This window comes from Oryctolagus cuniculus, chromosome 2 (assembly GCF_964237555.1).
Source record: "Oryctolagus cuniculus chromosome 2, mOryCun1.1, whole genome shotgun sequence".
In the NCBI taxonomy this organism is placed as follows: domain Eukaryota; kingdom Metazoa; phylum Chordata; class Mammalia; order Lagomorpha; family Leporidae; genus Oryctolagus; species Oryctolagus cuniculus.
This window is the reverse complement of record NC_091433.1, coordinates 31,499,426-31,519,536: the sequence shown is the minus strand read 5'-3', so window position 1 is coordinate 31,519,536 and position 20,111 is coordinate 31,499,426. Positions and strand designations below refer to the sequence as shown.

Sequence of the window (20,111 nt, the reverse complement as noted above, 5' to 3'; positions counted from 1 at the left end):
ACTTATAAGTCCACCACCTCTCACTACAGATACTCAGGGTTGTTAAACCTCAACATGAACTTTGGCAGGGAAAAATCACAAACCATAGACCTTGTCACATGGTTTTCCACTAAATTATCCAAGCAACTAGAATCAAAGTGGTTTGAAGGCTAAAGGTTGGAGAGGAGACCCCCAAAGAACCCAAATTATCAAGCATTTGCCAAACATTGACTTTCCTTTTAATTAGTGTGAAAGTAGGGTTCTAAAATGTGGGCTGAAGTTTTTGTAGACATTTTTATATAAGCTAAATGCAAATGAAACTGAACTATTCGTTTTATAGTTTCTAATGGTAAAACCATAAAAACAAACGCTCATTCCCCAAGCAGCTCTAAAACAACAAATAAGTCCCTGTGAGTTTCAGGAAAATGCTCAATTCTTTCAGAAACCTCCATTTAAAGGAAATCAGCTGCTGGGCCCAGCATTACAGAGAAAGCCCAGTTTTTATTTTTATTATTTATAAAATTACATTTAGAGTGGACACATGGGGGGTGTATTGAAACAAACATTTTTGTAAGAGTCACCAAATTATACATCCCTCTGACTCAAAGGTCACTAAAAAAAAAAAAAAAGCTGCCATGTTCTGGGAAATAAGGCAAAACACAAGAGCCAGCAGAAAGGTAATTGCATAACAGGCCAAGGGAGTGTCCTAAAATCACAGTAAAAATAGGTTAGAACGTGACTGGTAGAAGCCATGGCTGCACGGGAGGATGAGTTCCCTCTTAGCTTTCCTGAAACTGTGGGCAATTATCCTAAAGGAATGACAATTAAAGGACACTTTCTCCTGTTGCTCATTTCCTTTTTGACTATGTTTCAATATTTCTATTTGAGGAAGCTTAGATGATAAAACTGCTGTGTATGTCCCTTATTTCAACTCAGATACCAGCATAGAAAAGGCATAATGATAAAACACTTAAAGTTCTCCATACCAAAATTACTGTTGATAGTATTTTCTCAAAGTGGTAGCTATCAGGGACATGGAGCAAACACAGGTCCACACGGTGGGGAAGGTTGTTTGAGGGTAGATGAAGAGCAGAGAGATCCATGTGGAATTCATTTTATTAATCATCATAACCAAACCAGGCTTAGCAATACACACTTACACACACACACACAATTTATTTATTTGAAAGGTAGAGAGAGAGACAGATAGGGTGAGAAAACTCTCATCTGTTGGCTTGTTCCCCAAATGCCTGTGATGGCCCCAGGCTGAGGCCAAAGCTGGCAGCTGGGAACTCAATCCAGGTCTACCATGTGGGTGATGGATGCCCAATCACTTGAACTTTTGCTGTTGCCTGTGGAGTCTGCACTGGCAGAAGCTGGAGCAGAGCTGATTATGGAACCCAGGTACTCTGATATGGGAAACAGGAATCTTAACTAGTGTGTTAACCATTAGGCTAAATGCCCACCCCAGCAATTGATATTGTTATTGTAAAAATGTTCTGACCTAAATTGTCTTAAATTTATTCTGAAGGGTGTTTTTTTCTCTTAAACTTGTTAATAACTTTGGATTGACAATGAAAATAATTTTTAAAATTGTTTATAGCCCCTGTCTCTACTGTTTAGGAACAGTGGCTTTTTTCTTCTTACATTTGTTGAATTCTTTACCTAGTGGAGGGTTAAGCTTATGATTACAAAAATAAACTGAAAGTATGCCACTGTAAAAATTAAAAGAATAAGAAGAGGAGGAGGAGGGAGGGTGGGAGGGAGAAATTTTTTTGTGCTTTAGTACACAGAGCATTGAGTTATATTTTTGAAGACATTTCCCTTCTGTTTCAGTAAGAGAAAGAAAGGGGTAAGCACTTATCCACTAGCTGAGGTCCGTACTGTGGGTGCTACACCCATGTTCACATGCTAACTGGGGCGGCTACTATTCTTGCATGGTCCTTGACTCTGGCCTAGCTAGCACTGGCCTGGAACTGAGTCAGTCCTAAAGAAAGTGGTTATAAAAGTCAAAAATTTAAAAACTGCTTTAGAGAACCTACATTTTTGAGTATTTCTATATTAAAATATCCTGCAATAGGAAAATAAGCAAAACTTTGCCATATTAAAATGACAAAATGTTTTCAAGGCTAAGTAAAAGGAAACAATGGTTCTAATATCTAATATCATGAAATGCCCTTTGGGACTTATTTTATATTGAGCTCCATAGAGTAGAAATGCATTCCTAACATATATCAAGCCTTATTCTAGATACTGAAGACCGAAGACAAAGATAAACAAATCCCTTCTGAGAGATCAGACTGTTTTGGGGAATGATATACAACACTCTACTGGATGTCCACATAGAACTCCAACTCAGTGAAGGAAACCATGAACTTAACATTTGGGGTCTGTGATTGAGCACTAATTCTCTCATATTACCTTATTTAATATTGATAATAAACAAGTGAAATAGTATCAATACACCCCCTTTAAAGATGAAGAAGCTGAGGTTCAGTAAAACGAAGGTTTGTGGGATCAGAATTAATTTGGTTTCTATGAGTAACTGGATGACTTTCCACCTCAGCCTTCATATGAGAATGTATCTATTACAGTGATGTTCTACTTCCTAAAAGTTGAATGCATTCAACTTATTCCAGAGTCTCTGACCAGAAAAAAGAAAGAATATCTTCTTAACCATTAACTATGTTATTTTCTCTGAGGCAAATTACAAAACAAAATAAACACATGAAAATACTTTTTTGTAGGGTGTTGGTAGCCAAATCCCACAGAGGTGATTCAGATGTCAGTGTTACATGATTTTTCGTTCTTGTTTTTTCTATACATGTAGCAAAATAACCTTTTTGTTCCCTAATTTTGAATCTATGTCTTTCCCTTATTTTGTAAGATTTATCAAATATTTGTTTTTACTGCAGTAAAAATCATTTGTCCCAGACTTTTTTCTCCAATTACATTGGATTATGGCCTCTGACCTAGTGTTTTCTGGTTCTCCTGGGAAATATCTGGAACCATAGGTGGATTTTCATTTCCAGTTCTCTATCTCCTTTTTTCCATTTCTTTTTCTTTTTTTTTTCCTTTTCATTTATTTTTCATTTCCTTTGGCATACTGACCTTTTAGAAAGCTGTCTATATGCAGCAGTGAAAGGCTGCCCAGTTCAGTTCATGATACTAACCAGAATGTTTAAAGCAAGGGTAAGCAGGGAGGTTAGAATGAAGCGTCCCCTATCACCTAATAAGGGAAATCTTTACTGTTATTTATTTCTTTATCTTTAAAGATTTATTTATATAAAAGCCATTGTGACAGAGAAGGAGAGACAAATATTCTGTTTTCTGGTTTACTCCCCAGATGTCTGAAACAACCAGCGCTGAGCCAGGCTGAAGCCTGGAGCCAGGAACTCCACTGTGGTCCCCCATGTCGATGGCAGGAATCCAAGTACTTGGGCCATCACTTGCTGTCTGCCAGATGCATTTGCACCAAGCTGGACGGGAAGTGTGGAGGAAAAGGGACTCAAACCAGCACTCTGATATGGGGTGTAGGTGTCCCAATCAGCAGCTTAACCCACTGCACTACAATGCCTGTCTCAGGGGAAATGTTCAGAGTGTTAAGAACCTGAACCTCTGAGTGAATCTGCCTGGTTTCAAATCCCAGCTGTGTGCCTGTTTCTTTATCTGTATAATGGGCATAATAGCAGTACCTACATGTGAATAGTGCTGCTATGATGTTACATAAGTTACTATGTGTACAATGCAGAACAGTGCTTGGTACATAAATAATGCCCAGTGAATATTTGCCATTATCACTGTTTATTGTCCACAGTTTGTGAATCTTAATTTAACTCCTCATGTCTTATTATTGGTTAAATGTCCTTCTTGATCTAGGGCCAGTTTAAGCATTATTAATTTTCTTTGCTTCGTACCTTCACAGTTCATTATGAAGCTGGCGGAGACAATACTGAATAGTCAGAGGGTGTTTACAATATAAATCTGTCTTCTTTAAGTCACTTTCTCCCCAGGGGTCAGCAGGACGATGACTTTTATAGGAGATAGAGAGGAACAAATCATTCCTATCAATGGATAGAGCTTTCTGTGCTGCCACAGTGCACTGGGATGTAGAAGATAGTGCAAGATTTAGGAACCCAAGGGAAAGAAGGAAAGACACAGATTACAATCAGGGGGAGGGTGAGAGTCAGGAGTGCTACACTCTGAGCTTTCCTATACTGGCGATGAATACATAACTATATAGGTGAGTTACTAGTAGATTGCCTATGCTCCAAAAGCAATTTGAGACCTATTGATTCGGATGGCTTTGTAGGTCAAAATGAACATATCTTGATGCAGGGGAAGCAAAAGATGATTGGAGACAAACTGACAAACAACATTATGAAGTGTTGCATGTGTTAAGCCCAATATCAGACTACCCGGCTTCATGTCTTCTATTGCTTCTCACTAGCCGAGCCCCCTGGCAAGAACCCAGACTCTAACTCCTCAGTTACCTCATCTGTACAATGGCTATAACAACAGTCACCTCCTCATTAGTTATTGGGAATGGTAAATGAATCCACAAGTATGCAGAATACAGCTAAAGTGTTCCATTAATGTTTTATATGTTTATACATATCATTAAGTCTGTATAAGTTAGGCATTCTTTTTAATGAATAGTCAAGCAAGTGTGTTTAGTTTTAATATGGTGTTGAAGAAAATAAATAAGTAAAAGACAAAACAGTAAGCATTTATATGTATAATTGTTCAGACAAAACATTTTAATTTCATCTAACAATGAAGACTTCAGAGAAGCATACATTCAATATACTCAGTACAAGGATGCTATCACTAACTTCTTTGTTAAAATGTATCTCAAGAAACAGAAATAGTTTCTCGATTTCTAAAATGTACTTTCATATTTCATGAATGTTATTAGCCTGAATACAGCTCTGCTTCTCTTTTCTTTGCTGAAATACAAAAAGTTTGCCATTGCAAGAATTCATTTCTTTAGAAAAAAACTTTTAATTATTCTGTGGTGCAGAGCAAAATTAGCATCTGGATGCATATTTTAACATTTTCTCCAGGGGAATAAAAAAATAGAATACATTAAACTCAGTCAATTGGTTTGTGGTGGCAAAAAGAGAATTGGGTGAGACACCTGTCAACCATAATTATCAATTATAAATGATAAAGCCAAGAAAGGGAAGCCTCTTGCCTTCTTAATCTCCTAAGAAAATTCAACAGATTTTATTAGAATAAGAGCAAAAGTCATCATTATATCATTGATAAAAATGAACAGGAACAGCTGTTTTTAAGCTTTACTAAAGAAACAGTTTAGTAGTCAATTTTGACCATATATTAAGAGAAAATTAGAAAACATTGATTAAGAAGAAAAATGTACTTACTAAAACATTACACAGTTTTGGGTTAATTAACTTGCCTTCTTTAAATTTCAGTTTCTGAGTTACCACAGAGCAGTTTTATGTGTGGGTCTCTATAGGCCACTGTGGGAGGGTCTATGTGGGTGTACCAAGACCCTTGGTGTGGCATGCATTGAATAGGTTCCCATGTTGAAGGTAGTAGACTAAAAAGCAAACATTGCCTCAATTTAATCTGTGGGCATGCTCATTCCAGGTAATAGTTATAAAACCAAATGCTAAGGCTAGGCTGAACATTTTATAATAAAGCATTAACCTCATTATTCTTCCTGTCTTAAAGCAATGAGGTACTTAGATAGATATGATGACTAATCTAGATTCTTTTAAAGCATAGATTATCTGCTACATTTTGGGAAAAGTTGAGCCCAGTACTTCACTGAGACTGGGACAGGCAATTAAGATACAATTGCTTCCCCACTGTTGGTTAATCAGGGTCACCTCTAAATTTATAACTGATTCAAGCTGGAGACCAATTAACATCCATTTTCACAGGGACATAATTCAAAGTCTCTTCCAAAAGCTTACTCAGCTGCCTCTTTCAAGGCTGGGTAAAAATCCACAAGCCTGTTCTCATTTTGGGCAAGAAAAAAATTTTTTTTTGGACAGGCAGAGTTAGACAGTGAGAGAGAGAGTGTGAGACAGAGAGAAAGGTCTTCCTTTTTCTGTTGGTTCACCCCCCAAGTGGCCGCCAAGGCCGGCGCACTGCGCCGATCCACAGCCAGGAGCCAGGTGCTTCCTCCTGGTCTCCCATGCAGGTGCAGGGCCCAAGCACTTGGGCCATCCTCCACTGCCTTCCCAGGCCACAGCAGAGAGCTGGACTGGAAGAGGAGCAACCGGGACAGAATCCGGCACCCCAACTGGGACTAGAACCCGGGGTGCTGGAGCCGCAGGCAGAGGATTAGCCAGGTGAGCTGTGGTGCCAGCCAAGAAAAGATTTTATAGATAAGGAAAAGTACCATGGTCAATCCATTTGTATGAAGGACTCAAAGTAATGTATAATAGTATTGCTGGTGGTAAGATGAGTATTCAATTCTAGTACAGAAATATTAATCTTAGGCATAGATTTGGAAAACCTGGAGCATGCATGAATAAAAATACAAGTTTTTGTATAAGATTAGACAACGTGAAAAAATGCTGAACTAAGAAACCAGCAAGGGGCCAGCGCTGTGGCGCAGCGGGCTAAAGCCCTGGCCTGAAGCGCCAGCATCCCATATGGGCACTGGATCTAGTCCCGGCTGCTCCTCTTCGGATCCAGCTCTCTGCTGTGGCCTGGGATAGCAGTAGAGGATGGCCCAAGTCCCTGGACCCCTGCACGCACATGAGAGACCTGGAAGAGACTCCTGACTTCGGATCAGCGCAGCTCTGGCCGTTGCGGCCATCTGGGGAGTAAACCAGCGGATGGAAGACCTCTCTCTGTCTTTGCCTCTCTCTGTAACTCTTTCAAATAAATAAAATAAATCTTAAAAAAAAGGAAAAAAAGAAACCAGCAAAGATTCCCTCTCCCTAAGGAAAAATCGGTTAAAACTATTACCTCTTCATAATAAGAGGTATCAGGAATAAAAACAAATACAAATACCAAAATATCATATCATTCGGTTCAGGTCTGTAGAATGGCCAAATGGATGGCTTCAACACTTGTCAAGCAAACCGAAAGGAGTGAGAGGCAATGATATTCCTACAACTGGATCTACACATCCAATGCAGATGCTGAAGGAGGAACTAGAAGAGCAGGAAGGAGAGAGGGCCCTCCTGCACTCCAGGGGCCCCCTGGATGGGTGAGAATGCAGAAGGGAAGTCCCACAGCTTCCCACACCTGTGGATATCTTTAAACTGGAGGACATCCCTGACATCCTCCTCCAGCATTTCTTTGCTTTTGACCCTTGGTACACATTTTCAAAAGTTTCCTTCCACCAGGCTTTACAGAAGGAAACTAAATACCAGCAGGAAACATGTTCACAGAGTTTTGCTGTTTCACACCAATTTTGTGACTCAATTTGCTCCTTATTCACTGTTGGTTACTGATTTCTCTCCCCTCCCATGCTGCCCCAAGACAGAAGATTATAGAGCAGATCACGAGTAATGAGGAAGAATATATACATTCCTGCTGGTTAATTCAGATTTTATTTTCAGCAAAAAAATCACCTTTTGTAAATTCTGGGTTGTAAATTACTCCACAGGATGTTTTGGTGTGTGTATTTAAACATCTACGATGGTGGGATGCAGAGCTAATTGCTCTGGGTGTCTGTACAGTCACTTTTGATTCGCTGTTTCTCCTAATTCCCACACTTCCATAGTTAACAACTCCGCACCAATTCAATCTCTCTCTGAAACATGTCTCATCCATACATACCTCTCTACTGTACCCCTCATGACACCAAGCTATCTTCCACTTGGATCATGACTTTAGCTCAGCTCCTTGATCAGCCACCTCTGCCTCCTCACTTCCCTGCCAGACTCCTCACAGCTCACAAGTTGGTACAGATTCTTACTTAGAAGGTCTGCATGAGCTGGCACCGTGGCTCACTAGGCTAATCCTCCGCCTTGCGGCGCCAGCACACCGGGTTCTAGTCCCAGTCGGGGTGCCAGATTCTGTCCTGGTTGCCCCTCTTCCAGGCCAGCTCTCTGCTGTGGCCAGGGAGTGCAGTGGAGGATGGCCCAAGTACTTGGGCCCTGCACCCCATGGGAGACCAGGAGCAGTACCTGGCTCCTGGCTTTGGATCAGCGTGGTGCGCCAGCTGCAGCGCACCAGCCGCGGCGGCCATTGGAGGGTGAACCAATGGCAAAAGGAAGACCTTTCTCTCTGTCTCTCTCTCTCACTGTCCACTCTGCCTGTCAAAAAAAAAAAAAAAAAAAAAAAAAAAAAAAAAGGGTCTGCATGCAAACTAAATTTCTTGCTTCATGTTCCACAATGACCTGTCACTAACCCTATGCTTAACCTGTATTCTGGAACTGCTGGGGTTTGCAAAATCAAGGCACCCCATCTCCTCTCCTGCCTCAGATCCAGAGACGGAGAGCTCTTAGTTCTAGCCTCAGTGTGAACTTCACTTCCTCTGGGAGTGTTTTCTGATTAAAAAATCAGAACAAACCATTTCTCCATTTGGCTTCCATAATGCTTTTTTCTAATCCATTATTCCACTTATTAAGTTGTATTATATTTTACTGCACACATTTCTTTTTCCTTGGTTAGGTGGGTGTTTAAGAGGAAAGACGTATTCCATTATTTAGCTTAGAGAACCTAGCACACTCTATAATAGATTTTTGCTTGTTGTATTTTATTGAGCAACAATGTGAAATACAACTGTCTAGAACTATACTGAGACTTTAGGTTGGTTGGATGTAGCAGACTTAGGCTTTACATCATGAGTAGATACTAGGATAGTACAAATATTTATTTGGGGCCAGCGCTGTGGCATAGTGGGTTAAACCGTCGCCTTCAGTGCCAGCATCCCATATGGGCACCAATTCTAGTCCTGGCTGCTCCACTTCCGATCCAGCTCTCTGCTATGGCCTGGAAAAGCATTAGAAGATGGCCCAAGCCCTTGGGCCCCTGCACTTGCATGGGAGACCCAGAAGAAGCTCCAAGCTCCTGGCTCCTGGCTTCGGATCGGCGCAGCTAATGGCTGTTGTGGCCAACTGGGGAGTGAACCAGCGGATGGAAGACCTCTCTCTCTCTGCCTCTCCTTCTGTGTAAAACTTTCAAATAAAATAAATAAATCTAAAAAAAAAAAAAAGTACGTACAAAGGGAAAGTAATCAAGGGATCTTTATGATTTTTCACAATTTGCATTTATGACATTTTTCAAGCACAGGTTTTTGGCAGCTTCAAGTTTCGCTGTCTGGGGAAATTATTTGAAAAAGTCTAAGTTTATTATAGAATTTAATAGTTGACTTAATCTTAATAAAGCCTTGGACAATACAGCTTCTTATCCTACTGGAGAATGTACATTGTACACCAGACCAGTAGTTATTTTATCTCATTCAAGTGTGAGAGAACGCTATGAAGAAAACCGGGAAGTACACTGTGGTACAATGTCTGTACTTTTCTAAAGGACAGACTGGGAGAAAGAGACCTGAGTTCTAGACCTCACTACAGCTTCTAATTAAACCATTTAGGGTCTCGAAGTAAGAAGAGTAGAGTAGGCTTTATAATTAGAGATCTTGGTTGGAATCCCAGCTATCTCTCTTATTAGTTGTAACTTCAAAGAGAAACCAGGCCGGTGCCGCGGCTCACTAGGTTAATCCTCCGCCTGTGGCACTGGCATCCTGGGTTCTAGTCCCGGTTGCTCCTCTTCCTGTCCAGCTCTCTGCTGTGGCCTGGGAAGGCAGTGGAGGACGGCCCAGGCCCTTGGGCCCTGCACCCCCATGGGAGACCAGGAGGAAGCACCTGGCTCCTGGCTTTGGGTCAGCGCAGCGCGCCCACCGTAATGCACCGGTCGTAGCGGCCACTTAGGGAATGAACCAATGGAAAAAGGAAGACCTTTCTCTCTCTCTCTTTAACTCTGCCTGTCAAAAAATTAAAAAAATATTAAAAAAATATATATAAAAAGAGAAACCAGCACGTCTCATTGTCCTCATTGGTAGATTTGGAAGAATGATTTCCTCAATGGGTTGATATGAAAAATATGTGTAAGTGCTAGCACAGTACCCAGCACACTTTAACATTTCAGGAAATGCTGATTTCTGCCATTTCATAAGCTTTAGTGCTTACCAGTGTAAAAAATCAGGATTTTAAACTACGCAGCTGCTAGATGATCTTAAAACTCTTTCTAGCTCTAAAATATTATCAGTTTTTATTCTCAGACGTACGGATAAGTATTGAGAATTTTTGGAAATGTTATACAAGCTGTTGCATTCTGATGAATGCTACTGTTTTTCTTCTAATTTCCTTAGTTTTTTTTCTAACCTGTTCAGACTTCAACCTTTAATTTCCAAATTCTTTTCTATTATATGAACTTAAAATTACAGGTTTTAGCTAAATCTTACAAGTTTTGATATGTTGTATTTCATGCTGATGTTCAAAATAATTTTAAATTTCACTTATTTTTTTCTTTGATCCATGATTTATTTAGAGACTTTGTATTTACTGCTTTTTTTTTTTCTTTTAATTCCATTGAGGGCAGAGCAGAAATTTACTATTTTAACTATTTAAAATTTGTTGAGACTTTATTACCCTCAATATAGATGGATCATATTTATACTTTAGGAAGTGTTATGTACGTAATTGAAAAAATGGTACATTCTGAAGTTACTGGATGTGGTATTCTACAAGTGTTAATTAGGTCACCATCAGTAACTTGTTATTCAACTCTTCCTCATACTTACTAACTTTCATTTTCTGTTTGTTCCCTCAGATACTTAGAGAGTTTTGTCAACTGCCCACCATGTAAATTTTTGTTTTTCTCTTTTTAGTCAGCCAAGCTTTGTTTTATATTGTTTTGAACTTATGTTATTAGGTATATATAACCACAGCAGTCCTACATTTTCCTGAATTCAACCTTCTATAATAAAGTATCCCATTTTATCTTTGTAATTAAAACCCACTGTATGATATTGATGTAACTTTCTTTTGGTTAGTCTCTGTGTGGTGTATATGTTTCTATCGCTTTATTCTCACCCTTCACTTTAAGAGGGATTCTTGAAAACAACATATGGTTGAATCTGAATTTTAATTGAATGATTTAGTCTGTTTATGTTGAATGGTTTTACATCTTGTGGCCTTAAGTTTCTGAAATTATTTTCCCTAAGATAGAAAAGCATTTCCTAAAATTTTTCTTTAAATGTGGGCTAGTTGATGACGACAGTCTATTTTTTTCTTTTTGTCTTTTAGTTCTTTCACAATGTCATTCCCGTGTCTTTTGATTTCTATATCAGCCGTCTTGTTGTTTCCGCAAAGGTAATGATTTTTTTCCTCTGCTTAGTTTTAGGGCTTACTTTCTCTAATTTTGGTTTTCAGTAATTTTACTGTAAGGTACTCAGGTGCAACTTTCTTGTTAGTAGTTACTTTCTTGGACTTGCAGGTTGCCGTCCTTCAACAGTTTTGAACTTTCTCTTTCTGTGTAACTCTCTATATATGTGTGTGATACTGTTTGACTATACCTTACTGTCTCTCTTGCTTGTTCTATTTTTACTATTTTCTTGTTAAAAATCTCTGCATGGATTTGATATTTTCTATTGAATTCTGTGCTCATTAACCTGATCTTATGCTGTGTTCAATCTGTTATTGAGCCAATCAAATGAGTTGTTAATCTTAGATACTGCACCTTTTAACTCAAAAACATTTGATAATTCTTTTATAGATTCCACTTTGTTGAAATTAACCATTTCTTACTCATTTTACTTATCTTTTCCTCTAATCTTATTCACACACTTGCAATAATTATTTTAAAGTTTTTGACTACTAATCTCATCAGATGGATCATTTGGAGATTGTCTTCTATAATCTACTTTTTCTTGCCATATCTTCTTTTTTTTTTTTTTTAAACTTTTATTTAATGAATATAAATTTCCAAAGTACGACTTATGGATTACAATGGCTTCCCCCCCATACCGTCCTTCCCACCCACAACCCTCCCCTTTCCCACTCCCTCTCCCCTTCCATTCACATCAAGATTCATTTTCAATTATCTTAATATACAGAAGATCAGCTTAGTATACATTAAGTATGGATTTCAACAGTTTGCTCCCACACAGAAACATAAAGTGAAAAATAATAGATGATTTTTTTTTAAATGATGATGAAATCAGAGCAGACCTATTGTCATGTTTAATCCCAGTGAGAGTCAAGTTGGGAATTGATAATTTCTTTTTTTTTTTTTTTTTTTTTTTTTTTTTTTTACAGAGGATCAGTTTAGTATGCATTAAGTAAGGATTTCAACAGTTTGCACCCCCATAGAAACACAAAGTGAAATATATTGTTTGAGTACTCGTTATAGCATTAAATCTCAATGTACAGCACATTAAGGATAGAGATCCTACATGAGGAGTAAGTGCACAGTGACTCCTGTTGTTGACTTTACCAATTAACACTCCTGTCTATTACTTGCCATATCTTATTGTCTTTTGGTACTTTGTAATTTCTTTCTTTCTTTCTTTTTTTTTTTTTTTTTTTGTATTCTGAGCATTGTGTGGACCAAAAAACTTTTCAATTAGGAGTTCCTAAATAGACTGGTAGAGAGGCAGATCATAACAATCTCATCAACAGCTGAATGGGGCTGTATTTACATTCCATTTTAATTGGATTAAGTTTACTTTTAATTAAAATGTCTCACAGGCAAGACTTGCTGACTGTTCACAGTATGGTCTATAAGAATTTGTTCTCAAGTACTGATTGACCATGGAAGACATTACTCTTTCCATCCCAGTTGCCTATCCTTCCATGTTGCCCAGTGATAAGCAAATGTCTTATGGAAAAAGTGTCAATGCTTTTGGAGTTCCTCTTCTGTAAAGCTAGTTCACCAGGAAAGAACTCTTTCATCTTTGGAAATTACGCATGCTTAACCATGTTGTCTCTACCTCTCTACTGTATTTAAAAACAGAATATTTATGTTTATCTTTTTTTTTGTTGTTTTAAAAAAGTTCTTGTTCTACTCAGAAGCAGATGTCCTTTGGCCTATAGCTTTAACAGAACATTTTTCTTTCCAATTAGATTTGTAAAGAGACTGTGTGTTCTCCCACTTCCTTTTCTCCATAATCCTTTTGCTTCACAGTGTCCTAAACTGTGGAAACAGCTTATATAGTAGTAAAGATTTACTATGGAAATATTTTATATGTTAGTAACAGTTAAGTAAATGGTCCTTTCTTGGCTTCTACCTGAAAGAGTTAAATATTGCTAAGTAGAAAGCTGTCTTTCAACATTTGTCTATTCTAAAATTTCTTTGGCGAGAGTCAAGTTACTTATTACTGAAACTTCTGAGTACACTGGAAATAATTTTTTATTGGAACTTATTTCAGAACTATCACAGCTAACTTAAACTGAACAAGCTTAATACAATATGTGAAGACATCTTTGTTTCTTCGATTCTACAAGCAAAACATACCTGGAAAATCTGAAGCTTAAGATACCTTTTTTAAAATACTTATTTATTGGCCGGCGCTGCGGCTCACTAGGCTAATCCTCCGCCTAGCGGCGCCGGCACACCGGGTTCTAGTCCCGGTCGGGGCGCCGGATTCTGTCCCGGTTGCCCCTCTTCCAGGCCAGCCCTCTGCTGTGGCCAGGGAGTGCAGTGGAGGATGGCCCAGGTGCTTGGGCCCTGCACCCCATGGGAGACCAGGAGAAGCACCTGGCTCCTGGCTCCTGCCATCGGATCAGCGCGGTGCGCCGGCCGCAGCGCGCCGGCCGCGGCGGCCATTGGAGGGTGAACCAACGGCAAAGGAAGACCTTTCTCTCTGTCTCTCTCTCTCACTGTCCACTCTGCCTGTCAAAAAAAAAAAAAATAAATAAATAAATAAAATATAAAAAAAAATACTTATTTATTTACTTGAGAGGTAGAGTTACAAAGAAAGGGAGATACAGAGGGAGAGAAGCCTTCCATCCTCTGGTTCACTCCCCAAATGGCCACAACAGCTGAAGCTTTTGCTGATCTGAAACCAGGAGCCAAGAGCTTCTTCTGGATCTCCCATGTGTGTGCAGGGGCCCAAGCACTTGGACCATCTCCTGCTACTTCCCCAGGCCACAGCTGAGAGCTGGATCGAAAGAGGATCAGCTCGGACTAGAAATGGCACCAATATGGGATGCTGGCACTGCTGGCAGAGGCTTTGCCCACTAAGCCATAGCACCGGCACTGTAGATTCATTTTTATTTAAATTTTGTAAGAAAGGACTTAAAAAATGAAAATATTTAATTTACATGACTTTCTAGTTCAAAACAATGAGCATTTTCTCATTTTTTAAGTATATTTTGGGCAGTAAAACTGTACTTATAGTAAGAATTAATTCATATAAAAACCAGTATTTTTAAACCAACATTAATTTCCTCTTGTTTTAATTTTTCACATATACATTTTATTTAGTATAAATCAATACTATAAAATATGGATAAAATTAAATATTTTCAAAGTTAAAATGCATTATAAACATTGATATGCTTCCTTTCTAATGATCTAGGAAGTCTTACTGTTTGTTTTTAACTGAAAATTAGTTAAAGGAAGAAAGTAAACTGGATCTAAACTTTTTTTTTTTAAGAGTTATTTATTTAATTGAAAGGCAGAGTTATAGAGAGGGAGAGAGACAGACAGAGGCAGAGGCAGAGGCAGAGAGCGAGATCTTCCTTCCACTGGTTCACTCCCCAGATGGATGCAATGGCCAGGCCAGGGCTGGGCCAGACTGAAACCAGGAGCCAGGAGCTTGTCTCTCATGTGGGTGCAGGGGCCCAAACACCTGGGCCATCTTCTGCTCTTTTACCAGGCACATTAGCAGAGAGCTGATTGAGAAGTGGAGCAGCTGGGACTCTAACTGGCTCCCACATGAGATGCTGGCACTAAAGGCAGCAGCTTTACCCACTATGCCACAGGCCAGACTTGAGTTTAAACTTTTAAGGAGGCATTATTTAACTCTCAAGGAGAGTGTTGACAAGGTCAAAGAGAACAAGTCTATGTAGGTTGTGCAGTGTTGTTTAGCTATGTACACGTAAGGAATGGCTCAGTTTTCTATCTTTAACAGCTACTGTTATGGTTTAAACAGGATTTGTTTCCCCAAATCATGTAGATTTTAAACTCCAAAGTCTTATGTCCATGATTAATGGATCAATTGATCTAATTAGGCTTCTAGGAGGGGGCCCAGTGGAAGGTCATGAACTCATTGGTAGTTCTTATCAGAGGGTTGGTTATTTAAGCTGAGTTTGGCTTGGCATCTCTATCAGCTTTCTGGCCATGTACACCCTGTCATCCTCCAGACTCAACAGATAGACAAACTGATGAGACCTTCCCAGTCATGGACTGTGGCCCTCCAAAACTGTAAGTCAAAATAAACCTTCTTCCTTCCTAAATAGTTTCTCCCAAGTATTTTAGTTAAAGTAATGAAAAGCCAACTGTAGTCTGCTCTGTCTGATGTTACTCTTCCACTAGTGGAAAAACAAAGATACCAAAACCCCAGGACACAGCCCACATTCCCATCTGTACCCCCACATGCACCTACCCATTACTAGTACCATGCCCTGAACATGCCATGCACGTGCCCAGCCCTTCTCCATGGAATACTGCAACCTTGAGTATGTGCCGGGTTCTTTCTTGCCTTGCTCCCTGAATCCCCTCTAAAGTCATCACATCAGTGAGGTTTTCTTCAACTATACTTGAAAAAGCAAAGCTCTCCTTTCTCTACTTTTATCCATATCACTCATCACCATGTTACTTACTATTTTTCTTTCTTTTTTTTATTTTTATTTTCACTTTCCCCCTTCCACCCACATGATAAATGCAAGATCCACAGGGGCAGGGATATCATTTTTTTTTTTTTTTGACCGGCAGAGTGGACAGTGAGAGAGAGAGACAGAGAGAAAGGTCTTCCTTTGCCGTTGGGTCACCCTCCAATGGCCGCTGTGGCCAGAGCGCTGCAGCCCGGTGCACTGCACTGATCCGAAGCCAGGAGCCAGGTGCTTCTCCTGGTCTCCCATGGGGTGCAGGGCCCAAGCACTTGGGCCATCCTCCACTGCACTCCCTGGCCACAGCAGAGAGCTGGCCTGGAAGAGGGGCAACTGGGACAGAATCTGGCGCCCCGTCCAGGCCTAGAACCCAGTGTGCTGGCACTGCTGGCGGAGGATTAGCCTATTGAGCTGCGGCACCGGCCAGGGATATCATCTTCTTAGTTCAACTCTAAGGTTGAATCATAAGAAGCTGAATCAACAGATGATAATTTTATATGGGTCAGCCAACTACACTCCATCATGAAGAGCAGATCCGGGCACAGAGTAGTTCTTAATAAGTATGTGATGAACAAATAATTTACCCCATACAGCATAGTAAAAGCATTGTTTTGGAGATCCTTAGGCACTTTAGTATTCTTGCTAAGAACTTGACCATCAGCTGGCTAATTTCTGATTTTACCTCTGTAGGTCGTTTTTTTTTGTTTGTTTTTTTTTTTTTTTTTTTTTTTTTTTTTAAGATTTTAAGGATTTTTATTCAGTGAGAGAAACATGCAGGAGTGAGGGCTTTATTTAGCAGAGAAAGAGAAGTCTAGAAGCTAAGTTGGGTCCATACCAGGCAGAGAGCAGGCCAGGAACAAGCCACATGGAACATGGTGCAGGCAGGAAAGCAAGGAGCAAGTGGCCCAAACCTGAAGGTGTGGGGCAACAAGGGTGGGGCACACTGTGTTCCAGACCTTTTATCCACTTCCAAGTGGGAGTGGTTACATAGCCTGATTGGCAGGTGGGCATACAGGCGGGGTCAGGTAGGGGCATGAGATCACACAGGGAGCATGGTCTTTCAGCTCACAAATCTAATTGAATTTATCCTATCTGCGTGCATCATTCCCCCTCATCTCTGTAGGTCTTACTAACACTATGTGGAGTTGAATATAGATATGCACATTTAAAGCTTTGTTTATTTATTTGCAAGTCAGAGTTACAAAGAGAGAGGGTGGGAAAGACAGATCTTTCATCTGCTGGTTCACTCCCTAAATGGCTGCAATGGCCAGGGTGGGGCCAGACCAAAGCCAGGAGCCAGGAGCTTCTTCCAGGTCTCCCACATAGTAGCAGGGGCCCAAGCACTTGGTCCATCTTTTACTACTCTCCCAGGCACATCATCAGGGAACTGGATCGGAAGTGGAGCAGCCTGAACTCAAACCAGTGCCCATATGGGATGCTGGCATCACAGACAGCAGCTTAACCCATTATGAGACAATGCTGGCCCCACAGATAAATTTTTAAACACTCTTTAAGCACACCAGCCTTGAGCCTCAGTGGTATGATATGATTTGTTTTTCAGAGCACTCACTCAGTGCTCACGTGCAAGCCCCAGAGCTTCCCCTGTTGAAAGGGCCAGCTTCTCTATTGACTGTTGGGAGCCGGTTCAATTCAAGATAAAGCTATCTTAAGCTAAATTAAAGCAGTGATTTCACACAATTACCAGCCACAGAATGGCCTACTTATCTTATTACCACAGCATTTACATAGAGGAGTGGGCATTCTTTAGAAAACAATAATGAACGAATAATAATGTTCCACTTGAGAAACCTCTGTCAATTTGTAGCTTGTAATGAGCATCTAGCTGATTACCACAGAAACAACTCTCTCACAGGGCACCATTTCCCATTGGCTGATTTGATGCATTGTTGTGTTTGATTTGGCTTAACAATGTTTCAGCCACTCTGTTTAAAAAATGCCAGAATTTCCAAAGTTGAGAAATGAAAATACTGTTATGGAATATATTATGCAATAGGACAAGGAAAGCTAGGATAATTACTGTGGGACTGTGATAGTGATTCTTGTTGCTGATCATAAGGTGTTGTTAAGATTGCTGTCAAACCAAGTCATCCTTTACCATTTCAAATTAGTAGCCGTTAATTTGCAGAACTTCTTATGAAAAGCTGATGAAGTTTTTGTTCTCAGGTATTGAGGGGAAAGAGAGTTTAGAATTAATTAGATATAAAAAAGAAAGACTCCCTCTCTCTTTAAAATTGCCTAAAGTATCATCAGTCAGCAAGAATTCTCACATTCATCTACAATTTAATATAGAGCATGAGTTTTTTTATACCCACAACAAAACATGGACCTGCAGAAGTTTTCAGGCAATCTTCCAGCAGCTTCATGCGTGTCTTCTGGAGCTCTGGGCTGTCCCATTCATCTTCATCAACTCCCCAGTACAGATCTATGACCTGGGAACAAAGGGATGAGGCAGCATGAATGCACCTGTGGGAACATTAAATTTACCTGTAGGCTTTATTCCTGTGCCCAATGTCAAGTGAATGTGACTTTCACCTCTTTCTTGAGGCATGCTTTTTCCTTACAAAGGGAAAATGATTTTTAAAAGATGCACCTAAGGAGACATTTTAAAATAGTACGATGGGCTGGGAGTGAACATTAGTCCTTATTTTGTTTCTGCTTCCACTTTTGACATGGGCCCAGAGAAAATGAAATGCTAAATGTCAGAGGCTTTGTAGCACAGCCTTTCATTAGACTGAAATGCTAAAAGGATTTTTTAAAAAAATGTTTGAGAGCAGCTGGGATAAGGTTACCATATTATTTGAGACAATTAAATCACAGTGTATAATGTCTTTCTTATTATGAAAAGGGCAAGCTACTATGGTCATGAACATACACTGATCTGAAGTTAAACATCTATATCTTAAGAAAAAAAAGAAACCCAAATCTTTGTTATTATCATGTTTTATCCCACAGGGACAGGTTACTTTGGTTCCATCTGTTTTATCTACAGTAGTTTGGCTTTCATCAGTACATATCTGAAAAACATAAACTGGAAAAGAGTAAAGGATATGCCTGTCTGGGGAGTGAGGATAATGGGATCCTCCGTCTCCCTACTTCAAAGCCTACTTGGGAAGACGCTCCTGTGGTCTGCAAAATGTCTATAAGCACACTCTTTGAAAAGAGCGAAGGAGAGCAGCACAGGTTTTATTCCCTTTATTCAACCGTTACCTGCATAAAGTAAATGTTTCCAACTGTCCCTTTGAAGATTCCTTCTTCCCTCTCCTGTCTGCCACAAGCAGAAAAAGCATCTCCTGTCCTTGTGGTCTGTGAGAGGGAAGCACTGAGGATGTCCTCCTGTGTGGCCTGGGCAGACCCAAGGTACTTTGCTTCTAATTTCTTGGCTGTGGCCCCCACATAAGTGGATTTGCACCACCTCGTTGTCTCTATTTGAGCTTCTAGAAGGCTGACAGATACCTGTTAGCTTCTTTAAAAAATTTTTCATGGCCCACTGCATGAATTTTATCATCTATGAAAATTCTGGCACTGATTTGAAGGTTCTTCCCTTTAATCTATATCACAAGGTTTAATCATACAATATTATGGAAGAGGATATCAGAAATGGTAGTTCCTCGGTCCAGTCTGAGAGCCTCTTGAGGGAACTACATAATATTAGGTTTAAATGATTGACGATTAAACAATTCAGTTCCTCAAGGGCTTATCAGTCCCAAATGACTACTGGCTCCATACTGGACATGGAGACAGAGTATTTCACCATCACAGTAAGTTCTGCTAGAAACAGCTATGAACTACTGAGCTTTAGGGGCACAGAAGTCATCTAGTAATAGAGCAAGACCAGAATAAGGATATAAAAATCTAATTCAATAAATAATGGATAGCCTGTGACTTGCAAGGTGCATGTGCTCAACAAAATGAAAAGGTAAATAAATAGCATTTATGGCTTATCTGTTATGAATCTTTCTGGGTACTTCAGATGTTGCACAGTGTGGTTTATTAAATTAATATCCCACTATGTGTCTCTCAGTCTTAACTCAGAGGTGGTCCTAATTTTCCCACTTGGGATGTTAGTGATGCTTGACGATTCTTTCAATGATAAGAGCAACTTGATAAACTAAAAGTCAAGAAAGGGACAGTGTGGATGCATGGAGCGTGGCTCTGGCTGGCTGTCCCTGGAGTTGAAACTCTAGATGCCATGACTACATGTGCCAATCTTACTTCAAAGATATACATAGAGTAAGCATTGGCCTGGGAAAGCAGTGGAGGATGGCTCAAGTCCTTGAGCCCTGCACCCACATGGGAGACCCGGAAGAAGCTCCTGGATTCTGGCTTCAGATTGGTGCG

The 20,111-nt window shown here is 39.9% G+C and overlaps 1 protein-coding gene across 2 annotated transcripts in view; it reads right to left on the bottom strand.

Moving 5' to 3' along the window:
* NWD2 (NACHT and WD repeat domain containing 2) overlaps positions 1-20,111 on the bottom strand; it is a 192,186-nt gene that overhangs the window by 61,151 nt on the left and 110,924 nt on the right. The window contains exon 3 of one of the 2 annotated variants that reach the window (XM_008274917.4): positions 18,086-18,202. In XM_008274917.4, coding sequence (XP_008273139.3) covers positions 18,086-18,202 — 117 coding nt within the window. Of the gene's footprint in view, positions 1-18,085; positions 18,203-20,111 lie in introns of those variants that run through there. The other variant, XM_051830700.2, reaches the window with a different exon arrangement.